At 39.3% G+C, this 23655-nt stretch overlaps 1 protein-coding gene across 1 annotated transcript in view; it reads right to left on the bottom strand.

The window, feature by feature from the left end:
* DCAF1 (DDB1 and CUL4 associated factor 1) overlaps positions 1–23169 on the bottom strand; it is a 69528-nt gene extending 46359 nt beyond the window's left edge. The window contains exons 1-5 of the mRNA XM_055342949.1: positions 23038–23169; positions 12853–12970; positions 8112–8188; positions 5867–5940; positions 3090–3203 (exon numbers count right to left, since the gene is read on the bottom strand). Coding sequence (XP_055198924.1) covers positions 3090–3203; positions 5867–5940; positions 8112–8188; positions 12853–12962 — 375 coding nt within the window. The 5' untranslated portion in view covers positions 12963–12970; positions 23038–23169. The remainder of the gene's footprint in view (positions 1–3089; positions 3204–5866; positions 5941–8111; positions 8189–12852; positions 12971–23037) is intronic.
* Positions 23170–23655: the final 486 nt, after the last annotated feature.

Below are 23655 nucleotides of genomic sequence, written 5' to 3'. Positions count from 1 at the left end.
ATTATCCCAACAGAAAACTCTATGCCCTACTTTCAATAATGGATAGAACAACAAAACAGAAGATAAGTAAGGAAACAGAGTTGAACACTATAAATCAATTAGACCTAATAGACATATTGAGAATACCCCCACGCAACAAGACCAGAATATACATTCTTCCTAAGTACACATGGAACAGTTTCCAGGATAGATCATGTTAGGCAACACCATTGGTAATAAATTTTAAAAGTTCTTTTTTTTTTTTTTAAGATTTTATTTATTTATTCATGAGAGACACAGAGAGAGAGGCAGAGACATAGGCAGAGGGAGAAGCAGGCTCCATGCAGGGAGGCTGATGTGGGACTCAATTCCAGGACTCTAACATCATGACCTGGGCCAAAGGGAGGCACTAAACCCTGAGCCATCCAGGTGTCCCAAGAATAAATGCTTATAAAGCATTTTCTCCAAGGATGCCTGGGTAGCTCAGCAGTTGAGTGTCTGCCTTTGGCTTAGGGTGTGATCCCAGAATCCAGATTGAGTCCCACACTGGGCTTCCCACAGAGAGCCTACTTCTCCCTCTGCCTGTGTCTCTGCCTCTCTCTACATCTCTCATGAATAAATAAATCTTAAAAAAAAAAAAAAAAAGAATGTTCTCCAATCACAATGGAATGAAGTGAATAATCAATAACTGGGATGCCTGGTTGGTTCAGAGGTTGAGCGTCTGCCTTTGGCTTAGGGCATGATCCCAGAGTCCCAGGATTGAGTCCCACACTGGGCTCCCTTCAGGAAGCCTGCTTCTCCCTCTGCCTATGTCTCTGCTTCTCTCTCTATGTCTCTCATGAATAAATTTAAAAAAAAAAAAAAAACAAGATAAAATTTAAAGATATTTTCAGTATCTCAAAGTACAAATTAGCAACTTTATAAAATAGTGGCTAGAAGTAGTAGAATCAATTTAGTGACTTGCAACCACCTCTAAAAAGGAAACAAAATATGAATGCACTACACAAAGAGTAAACAATGTTCAAAAAACTTTTCATACAATGTATGTAATGGGTTGCATGTAAAAACATTATTATGTTTCACAAAGTTTGAGAAACACTGCCCTAAGCAATGCATCTTAACCACAGCTCTGTGAAACACCAGTAGCCAATCTGTCCAAAAATAATGATTTCCAACTCATTAACAAACTATAATTAAATGTTTTTAAAGAAATAAAATATTGATTCATATCAAAAAATATGCATAGGATACTTCTGAAAGATAAAGATCATGTAATCCAACAGTAAGGTCTTATAATATCCAAGAAGTTTGTAATCTGTGGGACACCTGGGTGGCTCAGCAGTTGAGCATCTGCTTCCAGCTCAGGGCATGATCCCGCGATCCCAGGATCAAGTCCCACGTCAGGCTCCTTGCAGGGAGCCTGCTTCTCCCTCTGCTGTATCTCTACCTCTCTCTCTCTCATGAATAAATAAATAAAATCTTAAAAAAAAAAGTCTTTAATCTGCGTTTCTAGGACACTGGATTCAAGGTTATGTCATTTCTTATGATTTTCCTTAATAATTCACTTCTCCCAAAAGAAATTATTCATAAACAAAACTGTTGGGGTACCTGGGTGGCTCATTCATTTGGGCAGCTAACTCTTGATTTCAGCACAGGTCACGATCTCAAGGTAGTGAGATCAGGCCCTACATCAGGCTCCACACACTGGGCATGGAGCCTGCTTGGGTTTCTCTCTCTCCCTCCCCCCCCCCCCCGCTTCCCCTCTAAAAAAAAAAAAAGAAAAGAAAAGAAAAAGAAACAAAAGTGTTCTCCAACTGCAGAAAACTTTATTATTCAAAATATCCCTTAGTGTTTCTGACATCCAAAGGGTATGTACTTCATTCTAAATATACAATGATGAAACTATAAAGGAACCAGAGATGGTTTTCCTACAATGACAACCAGGAAACTTTCACAAAGCACAGTAAAATCATCTGTAATCTACAAATCTTGCATATATAAATACATTGCTATAAATGCTTCACTTGTCATTCTGTTTTCAAAAGAATTCATATTAAAATATTTCTGACAAGCATATAGATATTTTTTAGTCTCCCACAATAGTAAACTAATTGGGATTTTTAAATCTAGTCTGTATACAATTGTAGCATTAATTGCAACATTATTCTTGAAAAGCCTTTATGTTATACAATTCTATAATAAAATTTTCTTAAAAGTTAAGTGAAAATCTATTTCCATTTGGTTTATACATTTAGGGCAGCCCAAGTGGCTCAGCGGTTTAGTGCCGCCTTCAGCCCAGGGCCTGATCCTGGAGACCCGGGATCAAGTCCCACATTAAGCTCCCTGCATGGAGCCTGCTTCTCCCTCTGCCTTGTGTCTCTGCCACGCTCTCTCTCTCTCATTAATAAATAAATAAAATCTTAAAAAGAATGGTTTATACATTTAACTACATTAAGGCTTACAGACTATTTCAGAAGATTAAATTTTAACGCCTTTGAAAAAAAAAAGAAAGCCATGTGCAAATTCTTAATGCGGAGAACAAAAATATCTGCATTACTTATAAAAATAGAGTAATTTTTTATGTTTAAAGTATACACACACAGTCATTATCAAATTATCATTTTCTGGTCTTCCTAGTACTTATCCTTATTTGAAATTATCAGTTTATCTGTGTCTGCCTTCCCAGACACATTATGTGAATGTAAGCTTCCATCTTGCTGACAAAATATTACCAACCCCTAGGATAAAACACAGCATATGTCTTCAAATATTAAGAAATTTTAAATACCCAAAAGAAAAAATTAAAGATTAAAAAATAAATACCAAGAAGAAGAGAATGAGCCTCCTCAAAGTAGAAAGTCCTTCCTCACTAAGACAACTCATTAAGAATAAGAGTTTGAATGAGATCATAAAAACATATGACCTTAAGATTTTAAGAAATACTATAGCACCTAAGCAGCATGAAAACAGTTAGATTTTTTTCTTATTGTTTGATTTCTTACATTTCTACATTATTGTTATAAAAATCTATAATATTTTAACAAAGACCAATGAAACAGATCAACATTCAACTTAAAAATAAAATGATGACTTTTCTTTTTAGTAAATACCTTTTCTTGAAAGACAACAGCAGTTTCCAGCCCTGGCATGATGTCCAGTAGGAGTCTGCAAGCTGCAGTGTTTAAAGGGGGCTCTCGGCTTGTCATCACATAAGCATTAACCAGCTATAAAAAAAGGAGGAATAATTTTCATCTGAAATTCAACCCAATCATATTAATAAATTCTAATAAAGGGCAGCCCTGGTGGCCCAGCGGTTTAGCGCCGCCTTCAGCCCGGGGTGTGATCCTGGAGACCCGGGATCGAGTCCCGCGTCGGGCTCCCTGCGTGGAGTCTGCTTCTCCCTCTGCCTGTGTCTCTGCCTCTCTCTCTCTTTGTGTCTGTCATGAATAAATAAATAAAATCTTTAAAAATAAACAAATAAATAAATAAAATAAGTAAATAAATTCTAATAAATCCTTAATATATTCCCATCACTTGCCTCAGGGATATTAAGAACTAACGATTTCTCATTACACCTTTATTTATTATAAACAGTTACAATCCTGCTGAGCCATGATGGAGTCATATATTATTTCTTCTGCAGCTTTAAAATCAAATCCCCCTACAAAACAACCTATCAACAACCACAGAATTAAAGCTCAAAGAGTATCATTTTTTTACCCCCTACTCCTTTTCAGAAGGATAAAGTAGGGCAAGATAACCCCCTGCCCATTCCTGACAATGGTGAATAAAAAACTTGAAGTTTGTACTTACACCATAAATACATTTAATATTACACATAAATCCTAATTATATATATAAATGTATTAACGAAACTTTCCTCTTGGCACTCAAATATTACTCAATCTCTACTACTAAGAGGCACTGTGTTCTGTGCTGGGTATACAACAGTGAATAAGATGCAGTCCCACCATCAAAGGGCTCATAATCCAAAAGAGGTGACAGAAAAACAAATATCATTGAATACAGAATGCTATAGAAGCCTGTAGGAGGCCACGCAACCCCTGCAGAGGAATCAAAGAAGACTTTAAAGGAGAAGGGATTCTAAGGCAGACTGTAAAAGAAAAGTAGGAATAGCTAAGGAGTAGGGAGGAGAGGAGAGCCAAAGGGTGACAATTTAAAATTAAGAGAACAAAAAGGCCAGAGAGAAATTGGGTTTGTATTTCAAACTAAGGAACTTAAAATTTATCTTTAGGGCAATGGGAAACCACTAATGGATTGTAAGCAAAAGGGTGCCATCACTTTTTGCATTTTAGAAAAATTTCTGGGCTATAAAGTGAATAGGTTGAAGAACAGACAAGATGATAATCAGTTAAGAGGCTATTGTAATAGCCAGGAAATGGTAGTGGTTAAACTAAAGTCTGGCAACAAGGGCAGAAAGAAGTGGAGGAATTTGTGAAGGTTAATAGAATGAGAATGGTAAGACCTGTAAATTCACTGAATAAGAGAGCTTGGAAAAATAAAGGATAGCTTCTAGCTGGCTACACAAGGACACCATCACTGAGCTAGAAAACAAGAGAAACAGACTGTAGAGCAACAATTAGACATGTGGAATTCAAGGTGCCTGTGGAGAATATCCAGGTGGGAATATTTAGAAGGCTGCTGGAAATAACCTGAGGTACAGAAGAGACACTGATAACTGAGAAATAAACTTAGGAGCTAATACAATACAGACAATAATAATAGCTAATCTTACTGAGTCCTCATGTACCTCATGTACCAGGTTCTGCGTTAAGAACTTTTATGGGACACCTGGGTGGCTCAGCGGTTGAGCATCTGCCTTCGGCTCAGGGCGGAGTCCCTGGATCGAGTCCCCACATCGGGCTTCCTGCATGGAGCCTGCTTCTCCCTCTGCCTAGGTCTCTGCCTCTCTCTCTGTGTCTCTCATGAATAAATTAATTAAATCTTTAAAAAAAAAAAAGAACTTTTCATGATTAATTTCATTAAAGACTACAAAAACATTTTTAAGGTAAGATCGTCCCTATTTTATAGATTAGGAAAATAAAGCTTGGGACGCCCGGGTGGCTCAGTGGTTGAACATCTTCCTTTGGCTCAGTGCGTGACCCTGGAGTCTCGGGATCAAGTCCCACATCAGGCTTCCTGCATGGAGCCTGCTTCTCCCTCTGCCTGTGTCTCTACCTCTGTCTCGAGTAAATAAATAAATCTTTTTTTAAAAAAGGAAAATAAAGCTTGGAGAAAATGAAGGTTGTTAGAAGCTTAAGTTGCCCCAAGATCAAACTGTCAGTGAACAGTAGAACTGCATTTAAATCCAAAACATGGACCCCAAAACCCAAGCTCTCAAACATCATGCAATTCGGCCTCCCAAAACAAACCTAATAGCTACAACTTACTGAACCATAACTATGTCTCAGGAGCTGTGAACACTAGAAATAGATATATTTACTTCTCAATAGCCGACTTAGTATCTTTCTCTCCCTCCACATGCCCCATGCACACACCACAGTCTCAGTGCAGAATCATGCCTCATATATTACTTTTAGTTTTCTATTCAGAAACCCAAGAAAATGTCTATATTCCCAAACTCAAAATCATCTTGCCCAAGGATGAGCAGACGCCTTGTGAGTCCTTGACGATATTCAACTGAACAAGGTATATGCCAAAAGAAAACACCTTGGCCACAACCAAGACTTTGGTAAGAAAGAAATCCATGATGCTTATCTCATTGAACCAATACCAAACAAAAAAATCTACACACTCTATTCCCAATTTTGTCAAGACTTTAGGAGAAAGCAAACTATTCACAAATAATAAAGTGTATAGCATCTGCTGATGAAAATCTCTCGAGAAAAGTAAAAAGCAAACCTACTGCATTCATGAAATCATCATTCTTGAAGAGTATTCTCAGCAAGTGGCCCAGCATACACTCTGGATCAGCCCGACCTACCAAAAGAAGAGGGGAGGAACAAACAAAGGAATGAGTAAGTCATCCCAGTCAAGTAAATTAAACCTCTGGAAAGGCACCTAGGTTGTTACAAGTACTATTAAAATGCTGCAAAAATAAATGGAAACAAAGAAAAGATTCTCTTGATGAATTAGATTTCATAAGAAACATACTCTAAAATTAAAAGTGCTAATATAAAAACTCAAAACACTGCTCTCTAACTTTTCCATCTGCCAGCATATCTCCCAGCAATGCTAAATTAAATAATTGTGCAATAGACCCAGACCAGCATTACTAAGAGTGTACAAAGTCTAAAAAAGAATCATAAAGGAGATTTAAGAGAAAGAAAAACCCTGATATCCCAGCCAGATTAAGGTAGGAAGCACAACTTATTGTGATGGGTGGCCTGGAGGAGATAAGACTCCAAGTCCAATCTTTAAACTATAATGCCAACAATAGCAGAGATGCATAGTCAAACCTGTAATGATACCCCAGGTTGTGGGGGCAGGGTACAGGAGGGGAATCCCACTAAGCAATCACCAACTCTAAAGATATGGTAACTTTGGCCATCTTAACTTTCTGAGTTCCTGGGGAAAGAAAGGCCAGGAACCTAGGATCTACTCAATACACAGCCTAAAGGTAAAAAGAATTACTTAATGATTGAGGGAATTATTGGTTTTTATAACAGATACCATTTATTTTAATTTTCCTTTAAGATCATTAGAGTGGCAAATTTAGTCAAAGGATACAATTTAGGATGAAGAAAAGACATGAGCTACTGATTCAAAGTTTCTACCAAGCTATAGTTAGTATTCCAAAGTAAATCACAAAAAGAAAAGTTACAGAATGGTATCATAAAAACCAGATGAGGACCTCAGATTACCTTTCTGTTTATTTTTTACAAATGATGAAAATGACACCCTCATTTTTATTAATAGAAATTATGCCTAATGACAACTATTGCTTAACGTAAGAGGTAGGGAGGAAAAAAAAGTCTTTAAATTTACTACTAAAAAAAGGGTATCATTCCATTGCTTCCTTCTTCCTCATTACCATTTCATCCCTTCCAAGGTCACTAAACATGATCATCTCTCTTTTAACTCTTTTCATAACCCCAAATGTTAACTTAATTTCTTATTCACATTCACATTCGTACTTCTTCATGCTTTGATTGCCTTACTGAAGAATTATATAGGTGAGTAATCCTCTAAAGTCACAAGTGGGGATGCCTAGGACAAGTGCAACAAGTATTACATAAATAACTGGATACTCAATCTGAAATGCCTAACTTACTTATATTTGAGAACAAAAATCTAGGAAATAGAAATTAACCTATACCATTCAGGTAGGCATACAACGCCCTTTTTTTTAATTAGTCTCACTCATTCTCATATCTCTCCACATACAATCTCTTTTTCCAACAAAAGACTGCTTCTGACTTTACACAGAGAAAGTTGATATGCAGCATGGGCTCATATGATTTAAGCTTTACCCACTAGTACTCTACCTTAGAGAAAACATAAAATGGTAAAGTCTCCAGTCTCATATAGCTCTATATCATACCTAATTCCATGCCAAAGCAGACTGGATTGTCATGGTTCTAATCAGCCCAAAATAAAACCAAATTAACATGAGATGCCATACTTTAGCTGCTGAGATACTAAAGCAGACATCAAGAAACCTGTTTATTATTCAAGGTTCCAAGTATCAATTTTATAACCAAAAACAAGGCACTGAATGTATTTTCAACTACATTTCCTCATTAGTTAAGGCATAATTATCTCTTTTTCTGCTTCAAAGAATCCAAGTACATAACTGTTTCAAACTGTTGTTTGAAAGATGAAGGCACAGAGTATAACCTCTTTGGGGCTAAAAGTCAAGAACAGAGAACATTATTCTCTTTTTAAGTAACATTCCAATGGAGTCAAGTAAGCTATAAAACATAATTTAGTTCCCTGAAGTTAGTTATCTTCTATTCGATAAATATTACAAATATTTCAATTTTCCAGGAATTTATTTTTCCTCACTACCTCCACCTTGAGCGATATTTTAACAATTAGATGATCTTACAACTTATCATGAAAGATGCTATTTCAATGTAAATTTTCCTATTAAGCTATTTTCTTTTTTAAGAAAATTAGAGCCAGGCTTAAGAGAACACAGGTCTCACCAGGATGTCGGTCATCAAATGGGTCTGGATCCCCCTTACGATATTCTTCAGTTTCTTTTTCAATCAATTCAGACATCCTAGCACAAAGGGAAGACAGGGTCAACTCTAAACAAGTATACAAAAAAATGTACCACCACCTACAATAGTCAATTCAACAATGAAGGTGTAAAATAAAAGCAAAAAGTTAGCAAAAAGTATTTTCTTGATGAACAGAGATCTAAGCAATCATCTCATAAAACAATTTCCACTCCCAAACTCCTTATCTCCACTTTCCTGTCTCAAAAAATAGCACTACCATCTCCTCAGAAGCCTAAGTCATCATTAAAACCTTCCTTTTCTCCTCATCCCCCACAATTCCTGTTAGCCCTACCTACCATCTCCTGATTTCAATCATTTCTTTCAATCTTGACCATTCCTGTCCTTGCCCAGAACACCATCAACTGCCTGAACTACTTGTAACAGCCTTTTCCCCAACTTCTTGCTTTAGTGCTTGACACAATTCATTCTCCATCTCCCAACAATTTACCACAATAACTCCAATTATACCCAAGTACTACCATGGCTTACACTAATCTAGCCTCTATTGCATCTCTGACTTCTACTATCCACTCTCCCTTCATAAGTTTCAGTCATATGGCCTTCTTTGCTCTTCAAAGAGTCCAAGTTCATAACTGTTCCACGGCCAAAGTCCTATTACTTCAGTCTGTAACATTCCTCACCCCTCTAAGCTCCCACCCCTATCCCAAGCAACCAATTATCTGCTTTCTCTCACCACAGATTAGTTTTGCCTGTTCTAGAATGTCATACAAATGAAATGACATATACCCTTTTCATAACTGGCCTCTTGAGTTCAGCATATTTTGAATGATCCATGTTATTTTTTGCATGTATCAATCATCTTTTTTTTATTCATGCATTCTTTCTTTTTGAAACAAGAAAAATCACATTTTGAATACTCTAAGCAAGAATGACATTTTAACCTATCATGACAGTCAAATACAAGGCTATCACACTCTCCAACATATATCATGCTCTGTCCTAACTCAAACTCTCCTATATGTATTATGTCCACAAAACCATATTTCTTAGTCTTAAAAGGTTAGCTCCCTGGAAAAACTTGTGCCTACTCTAGCATATTTTTCCCCATTAAGGCTCAAAATATTTCTACTTTTCTACTCTCCCCTTCAAACTGTGAAAATTCACTTTGCCACAAAGGGCTACCACAAAAAATATGTTTAGAATTACACAATATAAGATCTATCAGTATCTTCCGTTGAAACTAACAATATAGCACAATGGAAGTTAAAAACATGGATTCTGGGGCCAGCTGGGCCATACCTTCCTTGATGTTTAAGGTAACATATGTTCTCTACTTAAAACAAAACCTGACATGTGAAAGCTAGTTAAGTGTTATTGTAATGAATACTGAGAATCAAAAACAGAAAAGTAATTTAAGGTAGATTTGACTAGGACAGGACAGGAAGGAGTCTGTGGACACAGTATTCAAGTTCTTTAACTTGATATAGGTGATAGTTTTACAAGTAGAGAATCCATCAAGCAGAGTACTATACAGTATATATCTCAGTAATATAAAAAAACAAATCACAGAACCTGGGTAGTACTCACATAGCTTGGTCCGATGCTAGTCCCTTTTCACAGAATCAAGTCAAAGGCTTGATTATAATAAACAAAACAACAATACAAATAATAAATAAAAAGTCAAAGGTAGGGGCAGCCCGGGTGGCTCAGTGGTTTAGCACTGCCTTCGGCCTGGGGTGTGATCCTGGAGACCCGGGATCGGGTCCCACATCAGGCTCCCTGCATGGAGCCTACTTCTGCCTGTGTCTGTACCTCTCTCTCTCTGTCTCTCTCATGAATAATTAAATAAAATCTTAAAAAAAAAAAAAAGTCAAAGTTATAAGAAGCCACACATTTTTCTTAGGAAAACTGACCAAAAATCATGAAAGATGTGGCCAATAAAATAGGCAAGCCTGAAATTCATTGTTTTTCTAATGAAAAACCTACAGCCAGCTAAGCTGGGGGATAAGGGGGAGACCACAGACATGTGAAAGAACTTCAGGAAATATTCAAAGAACTAATACATCCACAATTTGGATAATGGGAATTGCCCCTTTCTAAAATAAACTATACTTTTAATTCATCCTACTATCTCTCACACTTGCTGATCCTTTAAACATCTTGCTCCATGTAACTTTATTTTCCATTTCTACCTTATATTCACCTTCCACCCTGGTGAGGCCCATTTCCTCACTGTCACAAAAACATGTCCTGGTTCCTTCTCCTCTCAATTAGGGAGTCACATTTTTCACTTTTCCTAGAAAAGTCTGATTCTCTGCTTTTCATCAAGCTATATTCTACCACCTTTCAAGTCCCTATTCCAAAAAAACTTTACCACATCCTATACTGGAAAGCCCAGTGGAGTTAGGAGTTAAAATCCAAAATTCCAAGCTTAGCTTTCCACTGTCTACCTATGTTGTCTTTTCCAAGCAGCTCCAAGAATGGTTGTAGTTTAACAATGTAGCTCTCAGTGATACTTCTAGTGACAAAAGAGGAAATTAGGTTCAGGGAAGTATCTGACAATTCCCACACACAAAAGGTCCTCAAATACTTGTTGAGTGAATAAAAGAAACTGACTCATTCATTCTCATAACCCATGCAATATTCAGGAATCATACTTCCCAAATTTAGCACCTCATTATATACTTATTTGTACTATTCTGCATTGTTTCATATCTGTTAGTTACTTCCCAGATGGTTATTTCCTTGAAGACAGAGTCCCTCTATTTTTGGCTTTGCACTACTGAATATCATAGCACAGTGACAAAGTTGAGGGTCAAATATGATCATGGATATGAAATAATCTTAAAAATAAAACACTGAGTATCTTTAGTATATGTTCTCAATAAATATTTTTCCAATTAAGTGACTCTACCATTGACATTATCATCCCCATTTATGTCTTTATCCTCTCACAGTTACATCAATAATCCACGTTTTAACTGCACAATAATCAGATTCTTTAATTCATGTGGCTGCATTTCAAATATCTTGTGATTAGTAGTTCTTAATCTCCAATGCCTCTACAAATTAAAATCCACTTTCCACCAGTCAGCAATAATCCTGTCCCTAAAAAACTGTACTTTTTACATATTCCCCCATCAAGAGCAACAAAGCATTTATCTCCTCTTAAACTTTCATAGGACCATAGTTCTCTTTATTCGTATAGACTACATCACTGCACAAACAAAAGGCTTTTTCCTCTGCTATATCAAAGGCTAAATGTTAAAGATCTCCATGTTCCAGGAACCTCCTACTTAGAAAAACTATGGGCATTCCTCTCCAGCCTTTATTTTTCACTCTCCTGTTTCACACAATCATTCAGGAAAATAATGTCCCACACAGTTACTATGTACCAGGCATGCACAAGTCACTGCCTGAGGAGACACCAATAAAAGTGCAGTACCTGTCTATAAAGCATTTATAATTAAAAAAAAAAACTTACAATTTAGTGAAGTTACACATGCAAAAAAATAATTTTAGTACAATGTGGTAAGAGTTAAAAAGGGGGGAATTATAATTATACCACATTTTATATATACATTTGTATGTGTATACACACACACACACACACATAACTGGAGTATTAATAAAGAAAATAAAGGAGTGCCCAAACCTACACCTGTGGATGTCAAAGTCAGAGAAGGTTCTACAAATTCTACATGATTCTCAAACTGCTTTTTGAGTGAGAGTTTGCCAGGCAGATAGATGTACCAAAGAAAGGCATTTCAGGCAAGGAATAGCAAGCGTAAACACACACAGACATTAGAAAATATGGTACTATCCCTTACTGAAGGAAACTAACATTAGGAGGCAGAGAAAGGAGATAGAGGCCAAACCATAAATGGCTTCACTGGCCACTCTAAAAAGTTTACATTTTATTCTGAAAGAAAAATAGAGCCAGAGAATTATGATCAAAGGTATGACAATTAGATTTGTATATAAGGAAAAAGACTCTTTAGCAAAGAGGAAGATGTATTAGAAGAGGGTAATCTGGAGATGGAGAGAAAATTCACACTGCCTAAGAGGCCAGTCAAAACATAACCAGTATCTAATGAAGGAAGTGGTATGGGGGACTGGGGAAGAAGAGAAAGTAGAAATCCTCACAGGGTGTAGAGACTGAACTGTGCTAGTACAAGAAGACACTGTACACCAAGGTGGGGAGTACAAAAGTACAAACTGAAGGAGGAAGGAGGCAGGATGAAGATGATAAGCCCTATTGTAGACATGGTATGTTTCAAGTGTCTACAAACAGGCAGGTAAAGATGTGTACACCAAGCAGCTGAGAAAAGAGTCTGAAATTTTAAAAAATGTTTAAAGTAGAAATAGCGACTTGAAAGTTAACCTAAGAATAATGTTTTAAATCATGGGCAGGAATGAAACTATCTAGGTAGAATATATAGGGTAAATAGAAAAAAGAACCACCAACAAAACCCTAAGGTTGAAACACAAGAAAAGAACCTACAAAGGAGAATAAGGACCAACAGCCTGAGAGGAAAAGTAAGAAATTTAAAGAGCTTCAAGAAGTAGTGAGATAAAGACTAGTTCTGAGAGACAAAACGGTTTTAGAATTCATAGTCAAGATGAAAATGTTCCCATACTATTCTCTAATTTTTCCCTTTTTTAAAATGAATTTCTAAAAAATAATAATAATTGTTCATACCTGGTAAGGATAGGTACCATGTCCTGCCCACTGCCATGTTCCTTTTCCCACTGCTCCAGCAGGGTAGTGAGCTCAGCTTTGGAGTCCACATGCACCGCTACTGTAGTCATGGCTTGGCCTAAGGAATCAAAAATATACATAAGTAACACATGAACACAGGCAAATAAACCTGACATACTTCCTAAAAAAAAGTGAGGAGGGGGCAGCCCCAATGGCGCAGCGGTTTAGCACCGCCTGCAGCCCGGGGCGTGATCCTGGAGACCCTGGATCGAGTCCCACGTCAGGCTCTCTGCATGGAGCCTGCTTCTCGCTCTGCCTGTTGTCTCTGCCTCTCTCTCTCTCCGCATCTCTATGAATAAATAAATAAAATCTTAAAAAAAAAAAAGTTAAAAAAAAAGTGAGGACGGAGAAAAGGGGTGAGCAAGCAACAAAGCTTAACTTCTAGACTCTTCAGATAATTTTATTTGTGGCACAATGGGAAACTCAGCACTGAGAACCAGTCCTTTCACCCCCTCCCAACCTCAATTTGCTCAACTGTCAAATGAGACAAGGAACTGAAACAAAATCATGATTCTTACCCTTTTTAGGATTAGAAACCCCTCTAAGAACAGACAGAAAGCTAGGGTCCTCATTTTCTCTCCTCAAAAATGCATACACCTGGGGCACTTCTGTGGCTCAGGTGGTTAAGTGTCTGACTCTTGGTTTTGGCTCAGGTCATAATCTCCCAGTCATGGGAGCATCTCCCAAATAGGGCTCAATGCAGAGTCAGCTTTGAATTCTCTCTCCCTCTCCTTTCCCCTCTGTTCCTCCCCCAACTTCCTCTCTAAAAATAAATAAATATTTAAAAAAAAATGCATACACCTACATATCAGACACACAAAACCCTAATCTAGACCTCTAGGTCCAAACTTTGAAGCTAAGTTTTTTTTTTTTTTTGAAGCTAAGTTTTTTTTTTTTAATTTTTTTTTTTTTTTTAATTTATGATAGTCACAGAGAGAGAAAGAGAGAGAGGCAGAGACATAGGCAGAGGGAGAAGCAGGCTCCATGCACCGGGAGCCCGATGTGGGATTCGATCCCGGGTCTCCAGAATCGTGCCCTGGGCCAAAGGCAGGCGCCAAACCGCTGCACCACCCAGGGATCCCCGAAGCTAAGTTTTTTTAATAGCAAAAACCACTGCTCCAAAATATTTTGCTCTTCTAAGTCTTCCAAGTGAAGTTTATGAAAGATAAACAACATGTCCCTGTTAATTTTTTTTTTAAGAATTTATTTGAGAGAGAGAGAACATTTACTTGAGAGAGACCACAAGCAGGGGGACTGGCAGAAGAAAAGGGAAAGGGAGAAGCAGACCCCCCTACCATGCAGGGGCTCAATCCTGACTGAGCCTCTCAGGTACCCCTATCCCTGTCAATACTTTTTTTTTTTTTTTAAGATTTTATTTTATTCATGAGAGACATGGAGAGAAGGCAGAGACATTGGCAGAGGGAGAAGCAGGCTCCATGCAGGGAGTCCCAATGTGGGGCTTGATCCCGGAACCCCAGGACCACACCCTGAGCCAAAGGCAGATGATCAACTGCTAAGCCACCCAGGCGTCTCCCCCTGTCAATTCTTAACAGAAGGCCAAAAACTAAAGCGGATATCATTATCAGCATGAAAACTGGGAAGGTGTATAATAATTATAAGCCCATTTGTCCATCAGGCTTCCTAACTTCTCTCACAGCTGATTTCCTGAAAGGAGCATGAGAGGCTAGAGAGAGAGAAGTTGCTGGATTGAGTGTGGTCAGCCCAGGGATATAGAAGGACAGGGAGCTGAAACAAGCTTTGAAGGAGTTGCATGAGAAATTCACATGAGTAAGAGAGGGTTATTTATAAAGGGCTCCAAAAGGGATAAGACCCAACTGTTTATATGGTTTACAGATCGACTTATTTGCCAAAGTGGCCTTAGGATCAAAATGGCAGACCTTCCATGCAAAATTTGTATTTTCACAGAAAAAGCAACAATTCTATGAAAACAGTCTAATATTAGCACAAGATTACTGGCTGATCTAGGATTATAATGGACTCTTCTAAAGATACCCACCATAAGGCCAAAGGAAATACATGGGAAAGATACCACCAACTCTAAAATGTAAACATTGTGTTTTAATAAAGTAGAGGCAATTCTAATAATGAACAGTGATTCATGTCACCAAAGAAGAATAAATATTTCAAAAAAAAATTTTTTTTAATTTAAAACATTATTTTCTACAGAGAAGAATCCACATTTTCAGTCTTTCTAGCCAGTCACAAAAAGGAAATGCTGCAGTGTGACTAATAGGACCTCTGACTTTAATTTGAGAAAACCCAAGCTTTAACTTGAGAAAACCCAACCCAACCACAATCGACTATGCATTTTTTTAAATAACTTTATTTGGAATAATTTTAGATTTACCAAAAAAGTTGCAAAGGTAGTAGAATTCACATATACCTCTCACCCAGTTTCTTTTAATGATGCCATTTAATTTTATAGTTATATAATGTCAAAATTAAGAAACCCAACATTGGTAGATTACTATTACCTAAACTTAACTTGAGGGATGCCTGGGTGCTTCAGCGGTTTAGCGCCTGCCTTCAGCCCAGGGCGTGATCCTGGAGACGGGGGATTGAGTCCCACATCAGGCTCCCTGCATGGAGCCTGCTTTTCTCCCTCTGCCTATGTCTCTGCCTCTCTCTCTTCTCTCTCTCTCTCTCTGTCTCTCATGAATAAATAAATTTAAAAATCTTAAAAAAAATAAATGATTTAAAAAAAAAAATCTGAATCAACTTGATTCAGATTTCTCCAGTTTTTCCATTCACATCCTTTTTCCATTCCATGATCTTATCCAGGATACTACATTGGATTGAGGTGTCATGTCTCCTTTATGTACTCTGGTCTATGATACTTTCTGAGTTGTTCCTCGTTTTCCACGACCTTGACAATCTTGAGGAATATTGGGGAAAGGGGGGATTTTATGATAAAGATCTAGAAATTGTGCAAAGCACTTAACAGCAAAATTAAGCTTTTAAGGCACGTCCTAAAAGTAAGAGAGCGAAATGGCTTTACAGGTGAATTCTAATAAAACATTTAAAGAAGGGATCCCTGGGTGGCGCAGCAGTTTGGCGCCTGCCTTTGGCCCAGGGCACGATCCTGGAGACCCGGGATCGAATCCCACATCGGGTTCCCGGTGCATGGAGCCTGCTTCTCCCTCTGCCTGTGTCTCTGCCATTCTCTCTCTCTCTGTGACTATCATAAATAAATAAATAAATTTTTTAAAAAATTTAAAGAAAATCAACATCATCCTCAAACTCTTCCACAAAAGAGGAAAGACCCTTCCTAATCTATTCCATGAAGCCAGTATTACCCTCATGCTGAAGCCAAATAAAGCCATCACAAGAAAACTACAAATACCTTTTATCAATAGAAATGCAAAAATCCTTGACAAAATACTAGCAAGATGAATACAGCAGCACATTAATAGAAACACATATCATGACCAAGTGGGATTTATCCTAGAAATGCAAAGGTGGGTGTGACACACAGAAATCAATTAATGTAATATATTAATAGGATGAAGGAAAAAAACACATGCTCATCTGATTGATATAGAAAAAGCATCTGAGGGATCCCTGGGTGGCGCAGCGGTTTGGCGCCTGCCTTTGGCCCAGGGCGCGATCCTGGAGACCCGGGATCGAGTCCCACGTCGGGCTCCCCGTGCATGGAGCCTGCTTCTCCCTCTGCCTGTGTCTCTGCCTCTCTCTCTGTGTGTGTGTGACTGTCATATATAAATTAAAAAAAAAAAAGAAAGAAAAAGCATCTGAGGGACGCCTGGGTGGCTCAATGGCTAAGTGTCTGCCTTCAGCTCAGGGTATGATCTTGGTGTCCCAGGATCAAGTCCCGCATTGGGCTCCCTGTGGGGAGCCTGCTTCCCCCTCTGCCTATCTCTGCCTCTCTCTCTCCTAAGTCTCTCATGAATAAATAAATAAAATCTTTTAAAAAAGAAAAAGCAGGGGATCCCTGGGTGGCGCAGCGGTTTGGCGCCTGCCTTTGGCCCAGGGCGCGATCCTGGAGACCCCGGATCGAATCCCGCATCGGGCTTCCGGTGCATGGAGCCTGCTTCTCCCTCTGCCTGTGTCTCTGCCTCTCTCTCTCTGTGACTATCATAAATAAATAAAAATTAAAAAAAAAAAAAAAAGAAAAAGCATCTGATAAAATCAATTACCCTTTTGCGAAAGAAAAAAAAAACTCAAACTGGGAACAGAAGAGAACTTCCTCATTATGGTAAAGGGTATTTTAAAAAACCCACAGCTACCATTATACTCAATGATGAGACTGAAAGCTTTCTCCCTAAAATTACAAAAAAAGACAAGGATGCCTGCTTTCACACTTATATTAAATATTGTACTGGAGTTCTAGCCAGAGTAAGCTAGAAAAAGTAAAGGTATCCAAGTTGGAAAGGAAGAACTAAATAAATCTTTAAAACAAGAAAACAAACAAGGGACACCTGGGTGGCTCAGCAGTTGAGCGTCTGCCTTCAGCCCAGGGCGTGATCCTGAAGTCCCGAGACCGAACCCCACATTGGGCTCCCTGCATGGAGCCTACTTCTCTCTCTCTCTCTGCCTATGTCTCTGCCTCACTCTCTCTGGGTCTCTCATGAATAAATAAATAAATCTTAAAAAAAAAAATAAAAGAAAGAAAGAAAACAATTTCATTGGAGCCCCTGGCTGGCTCAATCAGAAGAGCATGCAACTCTTGATCTCAGGCCTGTGAGTTCAAGCCCCACATTGAATGTAGAGATCACGGGGGAAAAAAAGTTAAGCTTACAAAAAAGAAGACAATATCATTTAAAATAGCATCAAAAATAATAAAATATTAAGAATAAGTTTACCCCAGAAAGCACAAGATTTATACATTGAAAATTATAAGACACTGCTGGAATAAATTAGAGAAAAACTAAATAAATAAATGGAAAGACATCCTATGTTCATGGATTAGAAGACTTAATATTGTTAAGATGACAATACTCTCTAAAGTGGTCAACAGTCAATGAAATCCCTATCAAAATTTTACTGACCTTTTTTTTGCAAAAATGGAAATACTGAAAACCAAAACTATCTTAAAAAGAATAAAGTTGGAAAATTCATACCTCTGATTTCAAAGCTTAGATACTGCTATAGTGATCGAAACAGTATGGTAATGGCATTAGGATAGATACAAACACCAATGCAATAGCCCAGCAATAAAATCTCACATTTATGGCTATTTTTCAACAAGTGTGCCAGACCATTCAACAGGGAAAATAATTTATTGAAAGACCAGTAGACCATTAGTAGAAAGACTAATGGTATTTCAACAAACTGTGCTGTGAAGGGATGCCTGGGCAGCTCAGTGGTTGAGCATCTGCCTTCGGCTCAGAGCCTGATCCCAGGGTCCTGAGATCGAGTCCCACATCAGGTTCCCTACAGGGAGCCTGCTTCTCTCACTGCCTAGGCCTCTGCCTCTCTCTGTGTGTGTCTCTCATAAATAAATTAGAATCTTAAAGAAAAAAAAAAAACACAAATTGTGCTGTGAAAACTGGATATCCACATGCAAAAGAATAAAGTTGAGGGATCCCCGGGTGGCGCAGCAGTTTGGTGCCTGCCTTTGGCCCAGGGCGCGATCCCCACGTCGGGCTCCCGGTGCATGGAGCCTGCTTCTCCCTCTGCCTGTGTCTCTCTCTCTCTCTCTCTCTCTCTCTCTCTCTGTGACTATCATAAATAAATAAAAATTTAAAAAAAAAGAATAAAGTTGAATCCCTGACTCATATCATATAAAACAAAGACCTAAATGTAGAAGCTTGAACTATACTAGTCTGAAAGGTAAACATAGGGATAAAACTTCATGACCTTGAAATTAGCAAGGGATTTTTACTTGTGACACCAAAAGCATAAGCAACAAAAGAGCAAACAGAAAAATTGGTTCCAACCCTTAAAACTTTTGTGCATCAAATGATATAATCAAGAAAATGAGAAGACAAACCATGAAATAGAAAATATTTATAAATCATGTATCTGATAAGGATCTAGTATCCAGGATATATAAACAACTCCTATGGATGCTTAACGATCAATTTATGGTATGTGAATTTTACCACAATTTCTTTTAAAAGCGGAAAAAACGGGGTGCCTGGGTAGCTCAGTCAGCTAAGGGTCCAACTCTTGATCTCAGCTCAGGCCTTGATCTCAGGGTTGTATGAGTTCAAGCCCCATGGAGCCCACTTTAAAAAACTAAAAATAACTAAAAAATAAAGTGGAAAAAAAAAGATCAGGAGGGAATGTCTCTTTGATAACTTAAGTGATCAACACAGTAGAGCACATAAAGCCAAAGTTTAAGGAAAATATTACATTTAATAAAGGTCAACTCAAGGGCATTAAAATACTAAAAATTTTTTAAGATATTATTTATTTATTCATGAGACACACAGAGACAGGCAGAGACACAGGCAGAGGGAGAAGCAGACTCCCCCCTGGGAAGCTTGATCCAGGACTTGATCCCAGGACCCCAGGATCACGACCTGAGCCAAAGGCAGACACTCAACCACTGAGTGTCTATCCAGGTGCCCCAAAATACTAAAATTTTAGAGTTTAATTTAGAAATATCTTCTTTTTTTTTTAAAGATTTATTTACTTATGATAGACATAGAGAGAGAGAGAGGCAGAGAGACACAGGAGGGAGAAGCAGGCTCCGCGCAGGGAGCCCGACACGGGACTCAATCCCAGGATTCCAGGATTGCGCCCTGGGCCAAAGGCAGGCGCTAAATCGCTGAGCCACCAGGGATCTCCAGAAACATCTTCTTTTGGCATCATTTTCAAAACTTGCAATTAATTATGATGAAGAATAATTATAACTTTGGGAATGATCACTTGCCCAAGAAAAATATAAGCTCAGGCTAAATAATAACAATGATAATTCATTTAATTATGAAAGACAATTAATATAAAACGTTAAAGCTGCAGTCATCCTGTTATGCATCCAACAGTGATGGTGTGTTACTCAATTCACCATGTTTTAAAGTGAGCTAAGTGGTATACAGAATTTATGGCCTATCCGTAATAACACAATAGTTACGAATTATTGAATTTTTTTAAGATTTTATTTATTTATTCATGAGAGACACAGAGATAAAGAGAGAGAGGCAGAGACACAGGCAGAGGGAGAAGCAGGCTCCATGCAGGGAGCCCGATGTAGGACTCAATCCCAGGACTCCAGGATCAGGCCCTGGGCTGAAGGCAGGTGCTAAACAGCTGAGCCACCCTGAGATCCCCCAATTACTGAATATTAATATTGGACAGACATTTGGATGATTTCTATGTTATTGTGAATTTTCACAGCCACCGTCCCTTTTTTTTTTTTTTTTTTACATATGATAAAAAGGGCTCAGAGAAGTCCCAAAGACCAATCAACTGGTAACTTCGTAGAAAAGGGTTTCAAGCATTCACATGCCAACTCTGCAGATAAACCTGTGAGATCTTGGTCAAGTTATTTAACTTCTCCAAATCTCAATTTCCTTATCTGTAAAATGGAAATGGTTTTCGTGAGGATTAAATGGTAATACTGTCCATGTAATGAAATAATATAAAGCCCTGCAAAAAATATGCGGAACATCCTTATCCTAAATGTTGCCTGCCAATATTTAGGGGTGATGTGTCTGCAACTAACTTCCAAATGATTTCACAAAATAAGAAAAATACACATCTATAGAGAAAATATAACAAAATATTAATAATTATTGAATCTGAATGGATAAACAAGTGTTCATTTCACTATTCGTTCAACTATTTGAAAATTTCCATAATTAAGAAGTTGAAAAAATTAAAAAGCATTTCCTTTCCTAATGTGCACCAAATCTCAAATACACATCAAATGAGGGGATCCCTGGGTGGCTCAGCCGTTTAGCGCCACCTTCAGCCCAGGGCCTGATCCTGGAGTCCCAGGATTGAGTCCCATGTTGGGCTCCCTGCATGGAGCCTGCTTCTCCCTCTGTCTGTGTCTCTGTCTGTCTCTGTGTCTCTCATTGAATAAACAAATCTTTAAAATATATATATGCGCCAAATGAAAAAAGCAAAATGTGGGCAGCCCAGGTGGCTCAACGGTTTAGCACTGCCTTCAGCCCAGGGTGTGATCCTGGAGACCCGGGATCTAGTCCCATGTCAGGCTCCCTGCATGGAGCCTGCTTCTCCCTCTGCTGTGTCTCTGCCTCTATCTCTCTCTCTCTCTGTGTGTGTCTCATGAATAAACATATTTTAAAAAAAAGAAAGTTGTTAAGAAAACAGATCTTAAGAGTTCTCATCACAAGAAAAAAAAATTATAAAAAAGAAAGAAAAAAGCAAAATGTGTGTGTGCGTGTGTATGCACCTGCTCCTTGAATATCTCTGGAAGAACACACAAGAAACAGATAATACCTATTACTTTTGTGCAAGTAACAGACTTTCTGAGGGATAATGGTAGGATAAGGATTTTTCAGAGTATGCTAGTTCTATCATTTTTCTGCTATTTTGTAAACTTTTAGAATTTTCTGAATCATAAAATCTGTCCTCCCCGAATACATGATTCATAATGGTCTATTCAGTAGAAACTATACGAAAGACTAAAATCAAGTACATGTTAAGGACAGATCTCACAAGGTTAAAATCCTGAAACAAATCTAAAAGCATTCTTCTTTATTAAAAAAAAAAAAAAAAAAGAGGAGGAGAGAGGTGAGAAATCCAAGTTTAGAGCTTCAAGTAAAATTTACCCAATAATTGGTAGGACAGATAAGAAGATCACATATAACAATATTCTACTAGCCTCCATGTCAATTACAAAAATAATAATAAGGAAACTGATATAGACCCAACTTCATTAACTTCAAACTATGTTTGTGGTTCATTCTCAGATTCCTCCCCTATCAAAAAACTTTACAAGAACAGTAAAACACTGTGCTCAATTAAAGAGATTTTGTTCATAAAATGACTTCCTTTATATTATCCACCTTCTGTATCCATTACCTCCTTGCCATCCAAAATATATCACAACTCAAAAATAATACTGCTTTATACAAAAATCTCGCCAGCATCAAGCAAAAAAATACCAAATCAATTCCTAAAGAGTCTACAATATACAAGCTTATGTAAACTTTAAACTCCAATACACTGGAAAAAGAAAATTACAGGACGACATTGCCAATGAACCTCTCAATCTGTACATTAACAAAGCATATAGGACAGGAATATGATGCTAATTAAACGCGTACACTAATTAAAAGGCTTCACTGAAGAAGGAGAGTTAAAAAAAAAAAAACAGGACAATGGGACGGTATGGAAGGACGTTTCCATACGTTTGGGGTTTAAAAAGAACCATTACACACTCCAAAATTATTCTTCAACAGATGCGAAACCCAAGCGCTAACCCTACAGTAAGAGGAAGTGAGAAACCGTCTAGGAAGAGAAGAGTTAAGGAAATGCCTATCACCCCAGCTGAAAACGACCATAACCCCCGGAAATAGGCTCCCGGGAAGCTAGGCAGGCACTCCGAGGTTTGTTTCCACGCGGCAAGACCCAAACACCTCTCTCTCCACCCCTCCCCTCCACCATGGGGGTGGGAGGAGTGCCCGGAAAGCTCCGCCCTCCTCGCCCGGTCAGAAAGCCGGACGGGTGCAAAAGGAGGTGGCACGAGGCCGAGGGAGGGGAGAGCCCGCCCAGGTGACTGGAGCTGGAGGCGGAGACACAGCTTGGGAAGGGGGCCGCCGTACGGCAGGGAAGATGGAGCCCCCCAGCCCGTACGGAACGGAAAATGGGAAGACTTGGAAGGAAAAAGGTTGACGAGGGGAACGAGAGGCACCCTTCCTCCAGGCAGGGGCAAGCGCACCCCCACCCCCCAATCCGGGCGGAAGAGTTACTCTCGGGAAGCTTCTTTTGCGGACTGGGAGAAGAACGTGGAGGCCCCGCCCCCGAGCCAAGAATCTGGAGGAGGCAAAGTCCTGTCAGGCCCCGGACCCAGCCTCCCTGGCGGCCCGGCCCGCCCCCTCCCCGCCGGCGGCCCAGGCAGGTGCCGCCCCTCCCCCAGTCCGGCGCCCACTCTCCCTCCTGCCCGGCCACGCGCCCTGTCTTCTCTCCGCCTTCCCAGAGAGCCGTCTCCCTCCTTTCCCCACTCACCTTCCCGGGCGGCTCCGCCGCTCCCCCCTGACCCCGCCAGCGGCCACAGTTCACACACACCGCCTCAGGTCCCGCACTCACTCTCCCTCACTCACACACAGCGCGACCACAGATCCAGAGCGGCCCACATATTATGCGTCACTCGCGTGCTACGTGCCCCGCGCGCGGTAGCGCGCGCGCGCCCCGACTTGGCGCGAGGCTCGCCGGCAGGGGGCGGGAGGAGAAATCGAAGAGCCCCGGGGTCGTCTGGGAAATGAAGTTCCGCTTATAGGAACGGCGCCCGCTAGTTTTGATTGGTGCTTGAGTACTTACTCCCCGCGCAGTGACTTCTGGGCTTTGTAGTTTTTCCGCATAGACCCGAACTGCTGTGTACTCATTGGCGGCTTCGGAAGGCGGAAGCGAATAGAGAGGGGACCCGATCCATCCAAGCTAGCGCTACAACCACTTGACACATTCTCAGTACCTTATTCTCCCCTTTGTGGCAGGGGTGAACCTCTGTTCTATTCTCTCATTGGCCCCATTATACCTAGAGTATACCAGCATCTAGGAAAATATTACACACAGGAGTATCAGAAATCACAGCACTCATTAAATAGAAGACACTGGTTTTTCTTTGTC

The sequence above is a fragment of the Nyctereutes procyonoides genome, unplaced genomic scaffold (assembly GCF_905146905.1).
Source record: "Nyctereutes procyonoides isolate TBG_1078 unplaced genomic scaffold, NYPRO_anot_genome, whole genome shotgun sequence".
NCBI lineage: Eukaryota > Metazoa > Chordata > Mammalia > Carnivora > Canidae > Nyctereutes > Nyctereutes procyonoides.
Note: the sequence above shows the minus strand (reverse complement) of the source record. Positions and strands in the feature narration are given on the sequence as shown.